General features: G+C 40.9%; 1 protein-coding gene across 1 annotated transcript in view; it reads left to right on the top strand.

The window, feature by feature from the left end:
• Positions 1–19,520, top strand: part of B4GALNT4 (beta-1,4-N-acetyl-galactosaminyltransferase 4) — a 271,144-nt gene that overhangs the window by 231,660 nt on the left and 19,964 nt on the right. Inside the window, exon 10 of the mRNA XM_054970157.1 lies at positions 18,316–18,459. Coding sequence (XP_054826132.1) covers positions 18,316–18,459 — 144 coding nt within the window. The remainder of the gene's footprint in view (positions 1–18,315; positions 18,460–19,520) is intronic.

Genomic DNA, 19,520 nt, shown 5'->3' with positions numbered 1-19,520 from the left:
GCAAGATGTGCCCGGCCTCCTGCCAAGCCTCCAGCCCTGGAGGAGGGAGGGCAGGTAGCAAAGAATGCCCACCTCCCAAGCCTCCAGCCCTGGAGCAGGAAGGGCAGGCAGCAGGACGGGTGGGTGCACCTACCAACCCTTCCCCACCATAATCAGCTAGCACTGGGGAGGGGACAATGTCAGGCCCGGCCACCTTGCCTTCCCTCTGCCCTCATCAGGGCATGGCAGAGGGGCAATGCTGTGCACAGATAGCCTGCCCTCCCCCTGTCCTTATCAGGGCAGTAGGAAGGAGGCAATGCCAGGCCTAGCCACCCTGCCTTCTCCCCCCTCCCCCCTGATTGGAGCACTGGAGAGGGGGCAATGCCAGGCCCGGCTGCCCTGTCCTTTCTAGAGCCTGTTGTATTTTTTCCCCACAATGGGCTTTGTTGCTAGTGGATTATATTGCTCAGTGTGGTTTGGGAGTGAATTTCTGAAAGGCTGTCCCATTTTTGCCGCACCAGAAGATAACCTGCTCTATTGCACCAAACGTTGCTGAGAAGGGACAGGTGAAAGTGATGATGGTGGACAATATTGACTGAGATTGCTGGACTAGATCTAGACTGGTCTAGTCTAATTAATGCAAAGAACTCTCCTAGATGCAAATGACTCAGGCAGCAACTTTAGCAGTGCCTCTGAGCAAATCTTTCACAATAAAGAGTAAATAGACTTCCCATTCACTTTCTTTACTTAGAAACTCTCCAATTTGGCCTCGCTCTTCTTCTTTGAGTTGCTGCAGCATAGTGGTTAAGTGGCTGGGTTGCACATCAGCACTCTGCTGGTTAAAATCCCACTGCTGCCAGGAGCTCAGCAGGTGGCTTTGGGTAAGCCACTCCTCTCAGCCCCAACTGTATTGTGGCGATAATAATAACACTGCTTTGAATTTTATTCAGTGTTCTAAAAATAAAATAAAATGCATGCTTGTGACATAAAACTTATAGGATATGTTCAAGGCTATCTTCATTCATCTGTTTTTATACCTTATTAATACATTCATTAGTACATTCATACCCTTCCCAAGATAAATGCAATGTATTTTCCCCACATCTGATACAATTGTTTTATTATTTCATCTAACATTTTCTTAGGATCTTATCCTGTTCCAAATCTAATAAAGGACTGTTATTGTTCTGATAGAAAACTGATTGTGCAAGCTGTACTCTTCCAAGCCTACTTATAGCAAGTTACTTTATTAGTTTTAACACATACCAAGTACTTCTCCGAGTCTTTTTTCTAAATTAGCATTTAACAATATTATTCTTGACATGAGCCACCGTGAGAACTTTTGTCTTGAATTTCAACCAGCAAAAGTTCATCTCATACTTCATCCCATCAAGAAGTACTTGTGGTTAGCTCTGGATTAGAATTAGCACAAAGCTGTTGACACAAGACTGGCTGGCACAGTTGTCACTTGCTTTAATGTACCAGCACCATAGTGATGATAAGGGTGAAAACCTGCACTGTCATAAACTAAACAGATGTGACCAGAAAATCCACAAGGTCCATTTTATAAATAAGAATGAGGTGACCATTAGGGTAGTCTTTTCAGTGATTTAAAACACAAAGACATTACTATTTTATTATTGTCTCAAAGTTTTTATATCATACCTTTCATTTTTGCATTACTAAGTGTGTGATAGTTATTTTATAGCATATTTCCTGGGAAAACTCCCCCCAAGAGGACCAAAAACAAATGTGTTTTATATTTGTGTTCTATTTCTTATTGACTGCTAAGAGAAGAGGTTGGAAGCTTTAGAGATATATTAAGTGCTGTTGAAAGCTTCAATTCTAACCTTCAACTTTGGGAATTAGAGACTGGGATTGCTTTCATAGTGTCAAAAGCATCTTTTTACTCACCACAGTCAGGAAAGCTTTAATCACAGCAAGAGAGAAAAGCTCTCTGAATTGTTGTTCTGCTTTATGATGATATTTTTTTTGGCCGTTGTGCTACCAGCGCTGAAATGCCCTGCAGGTACCCTGTTACTAGCTTTCTAGGAACAGTATTGATGAAAAATTAAAGGTTTGTGGGAAGAGGCAAAAACATGGTTAGAATTCACAAACTGAGCCATAGACTTTTGGGCCTGTTGACACTATCCCCCTGACTCTTTTTTTTTTCCTCCAAACTTTTATTGGCAAGTTACATATAACAATTAACAATCAACAAATAACAGATCAACCAATATTATACATATACAAACAATGTTGGGATTGTCCATTGTGATAACATTGTATATCATTAGTGATTTACAGAGCTGAATAATACAACAATTAGCATTATCATAATGTTCCTTAATGGTTAGGTGAGATATACACATAACTACAATGTAAAATAACCAGAGTTTGTTAAAGTTTGTAAAAGTTTCGATTTTGGCTGAAGATTATTTCTAGGGGTGTGCAAGCCAAAAATTTTCGGCTATAGCCGAAAGTAGAAAGCCGAAAGAAGATTCTCTATCGTTAAAGCCGAAAGCCGAAACAAGAATCTCTTTCGGCTTTCGGCTTTCGGGATTCTTTCGGCATTATTTCGGCATTCTTTCGGCTTTTTTCTAAGGGAAAATGCCTCCGTCTTCCCGGACGTCTGGGGGAGGCATTTTCCCACCGAATAAGCCCAAAATTGGTGGGGACCTTCCTCTAACCCTTCTCTAACAACCACCCAAGTTTCAGACAGATTGGACTTTGGGGGGCCATGTTATGGCCCCCCAAAGCAGGTCCCCCCATCCTCCCATAAGAAAGCGAAGGAGCAGCATATTGTTAGCATGCTGCTGCTAATCTTCTTCATTATTTCCTATGGGGAAAAAATGAAGAAGCAGGCTTCCTTTGCCAGGGGTGGCATTTTGCATGCAAAATGCCCCCTCACCCTCAGGGGCCCTTCTCCCACCCCTCCTCCCACCCCCCACCAAGGCTCAGCCTGCTCCCACTTGGGGGGGCCATTTCATGGCCTCCCCAAGTAGGTGCTCTAATCTCTACCACTGACAGCTGGGGGAGGCTTGTGTTGCCAGGGGTGGCATTTTGCATGCAAAATGCCCCCAAGCCCTCAGGGGCCCTTCTCCCACCCTTCCCCCCACCCCCCACCCAGGCTCAGACTGCTCCCACTTGGGGGGGCCATTTCATGGCCTCCCCAAGTAGGTGCTCTTTTCTCTACCACTGACAGCTGGGGAAGGCTTGTCTTGCCAGGGGTGGCATTTTGCATGCAAAATGCCCCCCAGCCCTCTGGGGCCCTTCTCTCACCCTTCCTCCCACCCCCCACCAAGGCTCAGACTGCTCCTACTTGGGGGGGCATTTCGTGGCCTCCCCAAGTAGGTCCTCTCAGCCCCTAAAGTCCACCCCTTACAGCCCCACACAAACCCAATTCCCCCCCAGCTGCCACACACAGACCCAAATCCCCACATTAGCCCCTCACAGACCCAAATCCACCCCCACCTGCCCCACACCCATAACCCCAGGAACAGGCTGGCAAAGGCCAGCCCTCTCACTTTGTTCCCTATGCTGGGAACTTCTAAACTCTCTTTCCCTGGGCAATTCTGCACAGCCCAGGGGTGCCACAATGGTGGGCACACTTCTGAGTGCCAGCTGGTCCCTGTGAAAGAGCACCTGAACCACAGACACCCTCCATCAAATTCCCCCACCACCTACAGAGATGGCTGGCCAGCCAGCCCCATTGTTCCCTATGATGGGAACCAACTGCACAACAAAGAATAAAACAAGAACAACACAAAATAAAGTTTTAATTTTTTTTTCCCTTCCAAAGTACAAGTAGGCAAAGCATTATGACACATTACACCAGCAGTCCCCCACACAGAAAAATAACACAACTCACTTAACATCAGAGAATCACAAAGCATGATTCCTGTCAAAAACACTTTATTTCTTGAACAGCTTTAGGTTACACAGCAGGGGGGAACACCAAAGGGCATGGCAGCACTATCTTACACAAAAATAACACAACTCACTTAACATCAGAGAATCACAAAAACACAATTCCTGTCAAAAACACTTTATTTCTTGAACAGCTTTAGGTTACACAGCAGGGGGGAACACCAAAGGGCATGGAAGCAGTATCTTACACAAAAATAACACAACTCACTTCACATTAAAGAATCACCCCAAAAAATTGCTGTCAAAAGCACTTTATTTCTGTAACTGCTTTAGGTTACACAGTAGGAAGGCACCACAGAGCAGGAAAGCAGTGTACTACACAAAAATAACACAACTCACTTCACATCAGAGAATCACACAAACACAATTGCTGTCAAAAACGGTGAAGTGGGTTGTATCATTTTTTGTAGTACATTGCTATCATGCCCTGTTGTGCCCTCCTACTGTGTATGTGATGGCACTCCCACCAACAATGGGCATAGGTACCTTTTTGCCCACAGTTCTTCCAGCACAAGGGAGATGCAGAGGAGGAGATTAACAATATCTTCTTCGGGGTTAAATACCATCGATAGATGATTTTATATGTCTGCAGTTTTATCACATTTATGTTAGAATTGAAGATGTAGGAAGACCAGATCCTTTGCCACGTGGAGCTCGCTCTATCTACTCCACAGTCTTTATACCATCCAGTTTGACAGCTCAGTTGGTTTTTATTAGAGAGGTGTAATATAATTTTGTATAATTTAGCTATTATTCCTTTCCTTTGAAAAGTAGCATTGTCTAACGATGTTTCAAATTCTGTTAGAGGTCTTTTAACTATTGCTTGGAGGTCAATCTTTTCTGCCATATTTTTTAATTGTAGATATTTGTACCAATGTATTTTATCTTTTAATTTATGTTCTAATTCTGCTTTCTCTAATAGTCCTGATTGAGTTGCTATGTCCTTCAATTTAGTTATATTTGCTTCCCTCAAGGCTGTACTAAAAGAGATATCTGTTCCTGGGTAAAACCAGTGTTGCCCGAGAAAGGAAGCGTGTCTGGATATTATAGGAGTTAGTTTTTGCCTGTATTGGTCCCATGTTTTAAATATTGATATCAACAGTTTGTTTTGGTTGATATACTTCGGACGGTATATATTCTTTTCCCAGATTATATCACTGATTGCACTCTTGTTCAAAATGGCTTGAGTTATCTGAACCCAATCAGGAGGGTTTTCCGAATAATATAGTTGCAGGAAGTTAGTCAATCTTATCGCCGCTTGGTATATTTTCAGATTGGGGTAATTAAAGCCACCGTCTGAGGATTTCAATTTTAATGTCTGAAATGCTATCCGTGGATGCTTGCTTTGCCAAAGGAAAGTATTGAGGATAATTTGCCATTGAGCAATTTGGTAGTTTGGCACTATAATTGGGATAGCTTGAAGTGGATAAAGGATTCTTGGGAGAAGAAAGGATTTAATAAGATGATACCTATCTAACCACGTAAGCTTTAGTTTATTCCATTGTACCACATTTGATTTTATTTGGTTCAAAAATTTTTCATGGTTTAATTTTATCAGATCATCTATTTTGGGGGATATATTAATGCCGAGATAGGTTAAGTGTTTGGAGACCCATTTGTATTCATATAGCTGATTAATTTGGCTTATCATTTCATCTGATAGGTTGTTTGCTAGAAATTGTGACATTGATTGATTTACTATGAGGCCTGATATCTGTCCAAAGTCTTTAAGTAGGGGGTCAAGGTAAGCTAGTGATGTTAAGGGGTTCGTTATGTAGATCATCATATCATCAGCAAACAAACTGATTTTTGATGTTACTGATTTTATCTTAATGCCTTCTATATGTGTGTTCTCTCTTAGGGCAATTGCAAGTGGTTCCAAAGCTAGGGCAAAAAGAATCGGGGAGAGTGGACATCCTTGTCTAATATAGATGTTTTTTGAGTGGAGTCCATTCATTTTAATATTTGCTGTTGGGTGTGAGTATATAGATATGATTGCTTTTAAGAACTTGTCTCCAAACCCCATAAATTTTAATGTATTAGTTAAGTAATTGATTTCCACCGAGTCAAATGCTTTTTCAATGTCTAAAGACAAAAAAATAGCTTTCTCCTGTGTCTGTTTGCAATATTCTATTAGATGTAGTGTTTTATAAATATTGTCGGTGATCTCACGTTTTGGGATGAATCCAGATTGGTCATTATGTATGTATTTTGCAATGAATGAGTTTAACCTTTTAACCATTATTGATGTGAAGAGTTTATAGTCATGGTTAAGTAAAGAAATGGGGCAGTAAGATGCTGCTTTTTGGGGGTCTCTTCCTTCCTTATGGATGATGACAATATCTGCTATCTTCCAAGTAGGAGGCATCTTGCCTTCCTCCATAACCAAGTTGCAGGTTCTAGTTAGATGTGGGCTTAATATGTTTGCGTATTTTTTATAGAATTCGGCTGAATAGCCGTCCGGACCAGTGGCTTTGTTATTTTTAGCCATTCTGATGGTGTCTATTGTTTCTTGTAGTGTTATGGGTTTATCCAGAAGACAGCAGTGTATCTCTTCTAATTTTTTGATTCCTTTGAGTGACTGCAAAAATTTGATTATTCTTCCTTGATCTGGGTTTCTTGTTGTATATAGTTGTGTATAGAATCTTTTAAATACCTCAAGTATCGATTGTGGGTCATATTGTAATTTATTGTTTTCATCCAGTAATGAGTTTATATTATTTTTTGCTCTTTTTTGTTTAACCTTATTGGATAATTGGCGTAATGCTTTCGGTGTATTAATCCAATATTTTTGCTTAACTGATATTAAATTTTTATGAACCTTATAAATTTCTAAAGCCTCCAACAATTTCCTTTGAGTTATCAATTTTTGGTATATTTTCTTGTTTCCTGTTTTTTTTGTGTTGAGTTTCCAAGCTAGTGATAGTCTTGATTAGTTCTGATTTTTGCTGTAGTCTTTCTCTATTCACCTTGGCTGACAGGTCTATAACTTGTCCTCTGGTTACCGTTTTTATAGTATCCCAGAGAATATTGGCCCCAACTTCTTCTGAGGCATTATCTGTTATCACATTTTCCACTATCTTACCTATTTCCTCAGTGGTGTGACGATTATATAGTAGGTGTCTTGGCAGACACCATTGTCTAGATTTCTGTACTTTTGGATCTAAGGAGACTACTAGATTGACCCAAGAGTGATCCGAGATCACATTTGTTTCGATATCACATTTGCAAGTGTTTTCTATTAGAGAGTTTGAAACTAATATGTAGTTGATTCTTGTATACGTGTCATGCCTCTGTGAGTAGTATGTATAATCTTTTTCACGATTATGGTGGAATCTCCAAATGTCAGTAAGCTGGTATGTTTGAAGTTATGAGCCTAACTGTGTTTTGGATTTTAATTTTTGCTTTTTTCCAAAGTTTGATTTGTCCATCTTAAGATCAATAATATAATTTAAGCGCCCCCCCCCCACAATCAGATGTTCCTCCTGAAAATTCATAAATTTTTGAATAGTTCCTTCTATGAAATGTAGTTGCTGTGTATTGGGCGCATATAAGGAGGCTAAGGTGAAGTATTGTTTTCCTATTAACCCCTTAATAAATATATTTTGGGTCTTTTATAGTTTTTTTGTGCTGGAATGGAAGGTCTTTTGAGATCAAAATAGCGACTCCCCGTGATTTCGAATTACCCTCTGCATGAAATTGAGATTGGATTCAATTTGCTTTCAAAACATTAGAATTGTTGGCCCTGAAATGGGTTTCTTGTAAGAAAACAATTTGAGAATTGGTTTTATTTAGGTTCGACATAACTCGCTTTTGCTTCACTGGGTCTCCCAAACCTCGGACATTAAATGAGGTTACATTTATTTTAGAACACATTCTTCCTCAATGTAGTACACTTTTACTATTAATAAATCAGTTATTACAGTTTGATAGATTTACGCTAGCACTTTAATTAATATCTCTTGCTCTTATTTCTTTGTTTAACTGTAGTAATGTATTGTACTGCAGTATTCAACCTGTTATTTCATATGCTTTCTAAGGTATCTCTGGTACCTAAGATTTGTTATTTTTATTTTCTTCCACTAACTCCAGAGATTGATGAGATACCAGAGTATATATAACCCTATAGTTATATATTTATTGTTGCTTTCCCTCTTTCCTATTATACTTTCCTTGTTACTGATTTAACAATATTTACAAGAAATATGAACCTAGTTCTTTCTATAATGCAAACTTATAATATTCAAATATCTATTCTACGTAGTAATGTTTAAGTATCTATATCAAGGTTAGAATAGGTCCAACAGTTGTAATTACCTCTGTCTTTTCCCAGTGTTGCTGACTCCTTTTCCTTAATCTTGCACCAGTACTCTCAAATTGCCCGAACAATGCAATCCCCCCCTTTCACCCTTCCCTCCTCCCTCACTCTCTCACCCCAAAATTCAAAATGTAATTAGAATATAAGTAAAATGCAAAATTTACAAGTCTCAATAGTCAAGAAGTTAAACAGTAAGCAAGTTCTGTGTTTTAATTACAATTATAACTGGGAGTCTGTATCACTCACTCCAGTTGTTGTGTCACAAACTATATTATTATTAATACTACAGCATCTATCGCAGCTTATTCCTATCTTATTTTATTGTTTCAATTTAATACTATTTTATTTTCCCTTTCCCCTCCTATTCCTTTTTGTAACTTCCCAATTATTTCTTCCCCCCCACCCCCTCCCTTCCTATCAATCAATAAGACAAATTGATTTGATCAAAATGAATTAAAAAGCAAAATTCAAAGTAAAGAAGTTTTCTTATATTTTGATATGTTATTTATTCCGATTAATTGATTAGTTTTTTGATAACTTTACTATATTATAAAACACCACTTTCTAACTTTAGCTCTCTTAGACCAGTGAGTTGTATTCACTCACTGGTTTTGGGAATCTTCCTTTCCCCTTCCCCAAATACTTGAGAGCAGTCAAACCATGAGGGCCATGTTAAGAGAATTCCCCCCCTAAACCTCAATATTTCTTAAATTATTTAAATCAACTACAACTTTATACATTTGATCTTCCCTTTACATTTACAAGATTAAACTTAAAGTCAGTTATTCCTGACAGGAATTTTGTTCTCCTTCTGAGGTGATAAAAGATCTGTTGATTTCCTTTTCTGATTCTGATTACCGGTCTCCATAGGTGTTTCTAATCCAACTGCCATCAGGAGTTCCATTCCTGTGTCCGTGTCTGTTGCTATGTATTGCTTGCCACGATTTATAACCATAATGTTACATTGGTCTTGCCATTTATATCTAATATTGGCTTTTTGAAGCGCCTCAGTTATGGGCTTAATTTCTTTTCTCTTTAACAACACTTCCCTTGGGAGATGTGCAAATATGTATATTGGTTTATCTTCATAAGGGATTGATCCATTTACCCTTGCCTCTTCTAGTATCCTCTTCCTTGCCCTTTGATCCTGGATCTCAATAATTATGTCCCTTGGGCGTTCTGTATTTTTATTTGGTTGATAGCGTCCAATTCGATATGCTTTTGTAATATAAGGGGCTACTTCATCATCTAGCTTAAGTTGTTTGGCTAGCCAAGATGTGAGAAAGCTTATAAGATCTTTATTGTAGGTATGCTTCTCATCCAGCCCCCTTATCTTGAGCTGATTCTGCCTGGCTGTTATTTCAAATCTCAGTAGTCTTTCTTGTTGTTCCGTAAGAGTTTTTTGTATGTCACTGACATCTTTCACGCTTACATCTAATGCCCTCTCAGCTTTTTGATGTACTGCTTGTAAGTCCTGTTTGATTTCTGTGAGCTGACTGGCCAGGGGATTTATTAAAATAGTCATTTGTTCAACTATTTCTTGTCTTAATTTTACAAATTGAGGGTCTGTGTAATTCTCTGGAAAAATTACCTCTCCTCCGTTGCTGTGTGCAGCGCCAGTCACCATTTTAAATTTTACTGCTCCTCCGTGCACAGTTCCTGCCGAATCTTTTGGTGCCGCAAAAAATGCCTGTATGTTCTTTGCTGCCTTACAGTCGTTTTTCTTTTTCTTTGAGACGTTTGTCAGCATTGTTTTGTAACAAATTCAGTACAGTTGTAGTGCTTAAAAGCGAGGTTTGGGGGTCAGGGAAGGCAGGAGCTCCCTCAACACGCATCCATTCTCTTCAGAAGCGACGCTGGAACCCCCCCCCCCGACTCTTGAAACTGCCCATCCATTGTCCACAGTCAGTAGCCAGGCAACCCAAACACAAGACTTTCTCATTCTATTCCAGCTCATAAATTTGGATCTTTGGACAACATCATCAGCTTATTTGAGCCAGCAGTATCCATTTGATTTCATTGAATTCAGGCTGATATCAGCTAGCAGGCTTCATTAGCTGAGGTTGGGATTGACTTGGCTGTCTTTATACAAAGCACAGTATTAGAACAATGCAGAGTTCCCCTTTCCTTTTAATTTTAGGTTCAGTGTAATCACTGGATATAAACGCTTTATTCCAAATACAGCTTGGAAAGGTTTTTTAAAACTGATTCCTGCAGCTTTTTAAAACCCGTAGAGCTAACTACTGCTGCCCAGGGAAATTGCCAGAGGTGCCTCAAAGGAATCTGCTTTCAAAGCTCTCTTGAGTGAGAGGAGATAAGGTAGAATAAAAATGTTTTAAATTCAGCTAAGGAAACAACCTCCAAATGGAAATACTAAGTGGAGGTTGCTCATCCGTGCATTTTTTCTGTAGCTACCTCCATGAGTTGAAGATGCTGTTCAGGGATCAATTTGGCAAATATATCTGTTTTCCCAAAGAATGTTTTCCCCTTATGAATATGATTGCTTTAAAAAGCTCATTTGTGATGTTACACAGGAAACAGTTTCTGTTTTCTGTTTTTTAAACAAGAATTGGCATGGCCTATTTGACATGATTGTAGCAAGAATAATAAAGATTTTATACCACTCAACATGTAACCACTGAATAAATTGGTCAAGGGAAACAATACTAAACTTGTCAAAACTTAGTATTCATGTTTCTTCTCTTCCTCCAGAGAACAGTAAAAAAAATGGTTTTATTAATTCTTCTTTCTTACAATTTGATAAGAGCAGCTTTAAGAAATCTGTTTTTACAAAGGCCATCTTCTTATGGCCCTTTTCATGTCCTTGTTAAAATGAATTGGAATAGTCACATTTGCCCATATGCCTGTCTTTTAAGCCTTTTATTTACTTTGAAACACATTAACTCTCCTTTTCTTCCTGTTTGATATTCAGTTCAGTGACATAAGCATAAACTACCTTGAGACCTGAGAATTACAGGCAGGTGAGCACCACCTAGCTTTGGTGCTGTGTGCATCGGCTGGGCTTCCTGCAGACTTGAAAAAGCACATGCAAAGAAAAGTGCTGACATAAGAAATGAGAGGCAGTATCACTATATCCCTCTCTTGTTCCTGGCAAGTAGGCCATGTTAGCAAGCCATTCCTCTTGCGGTGGAATGATACACAGTGCAATTAACTTCCCCAGTGTATGGTATACTTCTTTCCCTTGCTTTCTAAAAAGGCTTGGCTTATTTATTATCTGAACAGAGGACCATACCAGAATCCATAAGGTTCAGCATGACTAAGTCACTCTCTGCTGCAATGGCTTTGCAGACCAAAGTAGTGAGGAAACTTCCCTGCCCTTTCCCCTTCCACAGTTATGAATCTTCAACAGAGAGGCAACCAGATTACTAAACTGACACTTGGCTTCATTGAAATCTGCACAATTTGTTTATGATGACTCACAATAGCATTAGGTGCCCGTGCTTCACAGGCAGTTTTCGATCTAATCTACTTCAGAAAATCACAAAAAGAAATGGCTCTGTCCAGACCACATTCCATGCTCTGATACTCAGGGCTGGTGCCGCCCCCACGCACACGCACCTGGACTGCGTGAAGACATCGCTGCGTGTGACGTCTTCACGCAGCATGCCGCTGCAAGCCGGTCCCATTGGTGCGGCAGTCACTGAGAGCAGGAGGAGGGCTCTTCAGTTGTTGGAGAGGGGCGCCTGGCGTGCTTCCTTTCGTTTGCACACGCACAGATTTTAAAATGGAAGGATGAGACTGGAAGGGAAGAAAGGAAACGGAGCTCGCCAATGAGCTCTGGCAGAAAAGTGGAAGGGGGTGGGAGGAAACACCATTCCCGCACAAAACCACTTTGGATTTATTTGGGAGACCGGAGGTGGCAAGTGCTGGGGGCGCACGCTCATCCGAGCCCTCCAGCCAATCTGCGCTGCTACACTTTCGGTTCCCAACTCCCATGTGGCCCCACCCCATGTGCTGCCACACTGTGACCAATAGCAAAGCAAAAAAAAACCCCATCCATGTTTGCCTGGGTGAAAAGCTTGCAGGTGTTTGCTAAACGAATACGGCTGCAGTACGCTCCGATACAGCGTGTTTACTTGGAAGTAAGCCCCTCATTCCTAAAAATTCTTACTTCAAGGTAAGCGTGCATCTAGACTTGCTGCCATAGGGATGGGAGGGGGGGCACTGAAACAAGAAACAGAAACACCCCCCGCCCAGCACACGCTTTCTATTGCATTGATTGCTGTTACAAGTGGGAATTGGCTGCTGCCAGCTGGGACGGTGCACGGGTGGCCTCCCAGCGCTCGAGGCGGCTGCTGGACTCGCCTCCATGGACACGCCGGCCCTGCTGATAGTGTTTAGCTCTCCCCTTTGGGGAGCCTTTTTTCATCTCAAAGGTTGCATATCTTTAAAGATGTGTAAAGCTGGCGAAGTTCTGTTTCTGTAGATGCCCCAACATTGTAATACATTGTTAATTACAAAGTTCTCATTTAGGTCAAATCCACATTACTCATTCTAAATCGCATGTTCCCCGCATTCCCCACGCAATCCCGAGTGCCGGTCACATTACCTCATTAAACAGACGCATTTCATTCGCATTTCTCCCAAATATGTGGTCACAGGTTTTCAACGGGAGTTTCACGGTGGCCGTGAACGGGCCAATGCGCAATTTACGTGGTTTTTTTAAAAACCACCCCCCTTCCTGTCTCTCCGGCCGTTCCGAGAGTTCCTATTGGCTGATTCAACTTGCAAGTGCTCCGTAGTCTGCAAAAGACTGTTTTTGACTTCATAGCATTGGATTAATTGATTATGCTGTTTCTGAATCAAATCTGGTAGTTTGAAAAATCATTTTGGGGTGAATCCATCCTCAAAACGGACTCGCGAAACTTCCTTTTTAACTGTTTTTTATTTTTTTTATTTTATATTACTGTAATATCGAAATTATGAAATATTGAAATAATGACACTCCAAGGAAGTGAAACTTCAGTAAAATTCAGGCACTGAACTGTCCTGCGTAGGAAATGCCCATGAAAGCTTCCCACATGCTTCCAAATTCCCCAAAAAGAAACGGGAGAGAGCCATCAGTGCTGTCAGTGGGGGGAAAGAGAGGCATCATTATCTTCAATGATGTTTCTTTATAAGGCAAGATCGAAATAACGGAAAAGTGCGCTCAAAAAAATAAAAAAAATGGGCGGGAAAAAAGGTCCCGCCCAAAAAAGCGGTTTTCGAGCGGCCGTGTGACCAGAGGGACGCGCAAGAAAGACGGATTGGAAGCAGGAATGTGAACGAAGAGGAAAAAATCACGGATTGGAGGCAAACGGAAGATATCCGATAAACATGCGGGTAATGGGTGAATGTGGATTCGACCTTAGCTTCAAAGTTCTCTCCTTTAGCTTCTGTTATTTGTGATTTAGACAAATTTCAGGGACATAAATTGCAATCTTTAATTAAGTGGAGGGGAAGGTTTTGAAGCACATAATAAATTTGTAAATGGTAATAGTATTGTCACAGTTAAAGAAATATACAGGGACAGTAACAATCAAATTAACTTTTTAGAATATTTTCAAGTTAAAAGCTTCTTGGCAAGAAGAATACTAAGAATCTCAAGGGTAAGAGAGTATTCTGAGTTTGAACAGATAATATCTAAAAAGGAAAATCATCAGTTAGCTAAACTTTATGTTGTTTTACTAAATAGTTTTTCTCCAAATAATAATGGTCTCTTTAAGTGGAACACTATGTTAGGTTATGAAATCTCTGATTAGGTATAGGAATGTACAATGACACAAGATCAGATCTTTTCAGTTAGTCTGCAATTTAAAGTAAATATTCTCAAAATGATTCATAATTGGCATTATACACCTAAAAAGCTTTTGAGAATGTTTAGCTCTTGCTCTAATTAATGTTATTTTTGTGGATTTAAGGATGCTGATCTTTGGTGGCTCTGTCCATGTTTTGGTGGAATGTACGGGAATGATGAAAGAAAAGTTTTGCCATTGATATACCCTTTACTACACAGCTTTAAAAAAAATAATGTATTAAATATTCCTTATCAGTATCGAAATATAATACTCTATGCAGTTACTGCTTCTAGAATAACCTATACTAAACATTGGAAGAGTAAATTTCTAGTTAGCATTGTAGAATGTATAGAAAAAGTTAAGGACACGGTTTTAATGGTAAAATTTACAATTTTGGAATGAGATGGAAATATATTCTAATTCGAAACTTTATGTAAAAACTTTCTTAATAATTTAGAGAGAAGTAAAGATGTTGAAATTATTGTGTTAATATGCCTAAGTGAACTGTTCTCTTTGATGTAATATGATATTTTATTTTTTAAATAAATAAATTATGCAAAAAAAGATGTGTAATTTCTCTCTGATGGTCTTGACAGAAATCCCAGACTGTCCCATTTTCCTGTCCTTTGTTACATTCTCCTTCCTTATTTATATAAATTACATTTAAAATATATATGTAGTTTGTGCCATTCTGCCCAGTCATCACAGACACTCTGTTAGTCTCTTGCTAATTACTTCTAGCCTTGCTGTCTCACAGTCTCAGCCTGATGATCATGTTCCCTCCGCCCCCCCCCCCCTCACAGCCAGGAACTCCTTTTCATGTGGAGGGGGGAACCCTATGGGGAAGCAGCCCAAGCGTGTGGTGTTGTGTACGGTACATAGTCATTGCTTATGAAGAAAATAAATAGATAAAGCTAAGCTTGAAATTTCGGAAGAATAGCCATGTGTAAAAGAAACATAGATTAGTAGTGGAAGAGTACAATAAATGCTTGTCTGAATGTGCCTTAAGACCTGGGTGTTTTCCATAAGAGGAGTGGCTTATGTGGCTTCCCTATTGCTGCTGCACCTGCTGGCACAGTGCAGTGCTTCTTCATGGCATGTTCTGCTGCATTTTTCCTGCCACAGGCAATGCCCAATTCTGCTTTTCCAGAACTGTTTTTAATAGCCAATTTAATATCATTATATTGTGTACCAAGTTCTTTGAATCTCTGTTTAAAATTTTTTAACAAGTAACTTTCTAGCCCCTTTTGTTGCAGAGAGAGAAGGAGAAAGGCACATCTCCACAATGATAGGGGCTACTTTTTAAAAAAGGGAAATCTGGGATTTCAGAGAACCTGATACACAGAATGTTATAACATTACAGTAGTGTGTGTATGTGCGCGCGCACATGTGCGCGCGCACCATCAAGTCACTTATGGCAACCACTCTGCATGAAAGTCCTCCAAAAAGGTCTTATCATTAACAGACTTGCTGAGATTTTGCAGACTGGGGGATGTGGCTTCCTTTATTGAGTCAACCCATCTCATTTTGGGTCTTCCTCTTTTCCTACTACCAACTTTTCCTAACATTATTGACTTTTCTATTGAGTCTTGTCTTCTCATGATATGACCAAAGTACAATAGCCTCAGTCTTGTCATTTTAATTTCTAGGGAGAATTCAGGCTTGATTTGATCTAAAATCACCATATCTGTCTTTTTGGCCATCCATGGTATCTGCAAAACTATACTCTAGCACCATATTTCAAATGAATCAATTTTCTTCCTGTCAGCTTTCTTCACTGTCAAACTTTCACATCCATACATAGTAATTTAATGATAATCATGATATTCAGTTATTCAGTTGCCAATTAAAATAAAACAGTGGCAAGGGTGGGGGGTTTGTGGTTGTTGCAGGGAAAGAGGCAGGGGGATTGGGTGGTCTGAACTTTCCTACTCACATGACAGCCATCCAGGCCTTGTGTGATCTTTCCCAGAACTTCATAGTAAAGCATGTTTCAGAAAGAACAGAGAAAAGCAAGGGAAAACTACATTGCTGTAGAGAAACAGTGCCCAACAGTGCCCAACCCAGGGCAAATAACCCATGTGGAAAGGTTCTGCATTTGGAAAAGCCCTCTTTAATTATCCTAATTTACCTGTCCACAAAATTGTGATGTCTTGACTTTACAGTGTGTTTTCTGGCCCTCGTTAGCCTGGCCTACAGCGGTGCTCCCATCCCACTTAGTGGAGCAAGCAGTCCACAGGTTGGTTTCAATATATAGCTGGGCTTACTGGTTTTGAAGTATGGTTGCCAGCCTCCAGGTAAGGCCTGAAGATATTTCAGAGTTACAACTGATCTTCAGGCAACAGAGATCAGTTCCCCTGGAGAAACTGGCTGCTTTGGAGGAGGGAGTCTATAGAATTATACCCTGCTGAGGTCCCTTCCCTCCCCAGCCCCACTCTGCTGAGGCCCACTCCCAAAATCTCCAGGTATTTCCAAACCTGGTGCTGGCAACCCTATTTTGAAGCTGTTTCTCCAGAAAGACACTGGCAGGTGAGAATAGAACAGAATGGAACTCTCTTGTATTAAAGCTGTGAGCACAGCTTCGTACAGCTACAAAACTGCCTCCCCTCTAGTAACTATAGTGCTGACAGGTTTCCCATGAGTGCCATAACTGGGGTGTAGCAAGGGCTGTAGAGTCTTTGGCTGGATGCTTTTTGTGCTCTAGCTCTGCAGTGTTTCTCCTTGCTCACTAGGATTTAAGGAGAACCCAGATTAGCAGAAGATAGCAATGGATGGCGGAACTCCAATTACTTGCACTTCTGTGCTTGCTTCAGTTACCTAGTAGGATCTGTGCAAACAGACAGCCTAATCTAATAAACATGACATTAGAGACAGCCAGCATTTAACTGATATGGCATTTTGTTCCTCCCAGACGCTAGTGATGTCGTTCCTGGCAGCCTTGCAGTTCTGGTGGGAGGGAGCAGAGCTGTGCTTTGCTTTTCTGAGCACTTTAATCCCAGGAGAAATTATTACTTGCTTGGTTTGCTGTTTGCTCAGAAAGTCAAGTTTTCAGAATACCCCTGGTGGAGGATTTACAAGTGGACGAATGATACCCCCAAGTGAGAAGGAGGGCAAGGGCAAACTGGGCCTACCTGTAGGGTTGCCAGGTCCCTCTTCCCTCCCACCAGGAGGGTAGCGTCCCTGACACTTAACTTGTGCTGGGCACGAGGTCCTTCTTTGCATGTGTGTGCCCTGGGACTGATGCAATGACATCACTTCTGGAAGTAACGTCACCGCACCGGCTGTGTGAGCGCTCAAATTGGCCCCAAATGAAGCATGGGAACGCTCCTATGGCTAGCGCTGCATCACTTTCAGAAGTGACGTCACCACATCTGTTGGGAGCATGTGCATTCCTGAGGTGCCTGCTGGTGGTAGGCAACCTCCGGGAGCTTGCCACCTCCTACCTATCACTGGGCAATTAGTGGACAAAGGGGCAAATCTCCAGGAGTTTGCCTGCTACTGGCAGGCCACTGGGAACCCTACAACCCAGCTTAGTATATCCGTAGTTATATGTATAAGAGAGGCAGTTGGTGCAGAATTGTTTGGGGAGTGAAGGGAGTAAACTGGAGCCTATTGTTGCAGGATATCTGTGGATTACATCTCAGGAAAGTGGCAACTGGCAACATGTTGTTTGCTTCAGCTGTATTGTCATGATTCAGCCACAGCCTTAACTCCTGAGTGAAACCAAGTGCATCATCTAAAACACAGCTAATTCTTGTTCCAAAAGGAAATTGAGGAATTAACAAACCTGAACATAGGCATGTGCACACAGAAACACACAGACCAAGCCACAGCTCCTCAGAAGGAACATAATTACCTGGGAAAGAAGATATGGAGAACACTGAAAGTGGACACCTGTTCAGAGGCAGATGCCACTAGTTGTCATTTGGAGAAGGATAGGGGATTGACCCTAGTTCTAGATTGGTTGCTAGCAAAAGGAAGTCACAGAGATTTTATTTATTTATTTGTTTGTTTGTTTGTTTGTTTGTTTGTTTGTTTGTTTGTTTGTTTTCAATTTATATTCCGCTCTCCCCACATTTCCAGTGGGCTCAGGGTGGATTACAGAAACATATAGTTAAAATATTTTAAACGATTATTAAAAATTAGAGACCATTAGAGACGTTCAGAGTCAACCCAAGAGGTGTTTGCTTCCCCACTACTTACCTTTGACTATGGATGTGGGAAATTCTAGAGACAGGCAGAAGTCCAAGGTAGCCTCTTCTGATCCCTCTCTTTTTCTTCTCCATTTAGATGAATCCAGTCTGAAAATGAACGAGGTGGAGCACGTGCCTCAGTCTCTTGCCAGTCATGCTGGCAGCTACCTCTGGGGTGCACACAGAGATGAGCATGGAGCAGATATGCTGAAGCCTGACCCTCGAGATACTTTCTTCCTCAGTAAGTGGGAGAGGTCCTTTCAGAAAAAAAGGGGTGCTTGCTGCTGGCCCACGTGTGAGAAGTAAGGGAACCTGAAAGAGTGCCCAGAGAGTGACGGTCAAAGGCATTTTTGAACTTGCTGCAAGAGTATGTGTGTGTTTTTGTGGCATCAGGTTGAACCAGAGCCCAGAACTCACACACAGCAACACCTCCTAGCTACCCTCATCTTATCTTCCTGTCCCATACACAGATGTGATATATAGACACTGCAACTTTGTTGGTGTGGGCTCTTTCCAAGAGGGAAATAATGCTGGTTCCTAGAGAGCAGTATAGCATGGTAAAAAGAACGAGTACTTGGAAAAGATCTAAACATGGCTATTAGCAATACAGTGATTGAGTCGTTTATGCAGAATATTGTTCCTCTGAAATCATAAAGCAGAGTGACCACTTTGTCATTTGCTATACTGGGATGTTGGGACTGGGAAGTTTGTGTGTGTGCATGCATGCATGTGTGGTGGGGGGGGCGGGGTTGTGATTGTGAAAAGGGTGGCTGTGCCTGTAAGACTGGATGAATTTAGAAATGGATCTGGTCTTGGAAAAAGGTTTCTCAAACAAGGAATGTTAGACTTGTCTAGGAAACTTGAGTAACAGAGGATGATGCTAGCACATAATCTGAGTGAAAGCCAGGAGACCTTATGGAATGACATTCAGTCCACTTAGGGCAGGTCAGTCATGGAGAATCCGAAGGGCTCTGTGTACTCTATACTAAAACAAATTAAAATTCTCCACTCAGATAATCCAAAGTGTGTGTTAGGAAAAGCAGAATTCTTCTACTAGTATATATTAGGGAACTTAAAAAAAACCATATATGTTTATTTTATTTAACTCGTTCCTCAATTTTTACTCCTTTGCATAATTTACCCTTGGGGAGAAACAAGAAGATACATAGTGCTTTGAAGCCCCATGCATGCAGCCCAGTCCTGAGGAATGCTGTGGTAATAGGTGGCCAGCCAGTGTAATAGTGGTGCCGCTGGTTGGCCCGCTATGAACATTCCATAAGGGAGGAAATCACATGACCCTCT

This window comes from Eublepharis macularius, chromosome 2 (genome assembly GCF_028583425.1).
Source record: "Eublepharis macularius isolate TG4126 chromosome 2, MPM_Emac_v1.0, whole genome shotgun sequence".
Taxonomy (NCBI): Eukaryota; Metazoa; Chordata; class Lepidosauria; order Squamata; family Eublepharidae; genus Eublepharis; species Eublepharis macularius.
This window is presented reverse-complemented; position numbering and strand designations above follow the sequence as displayed.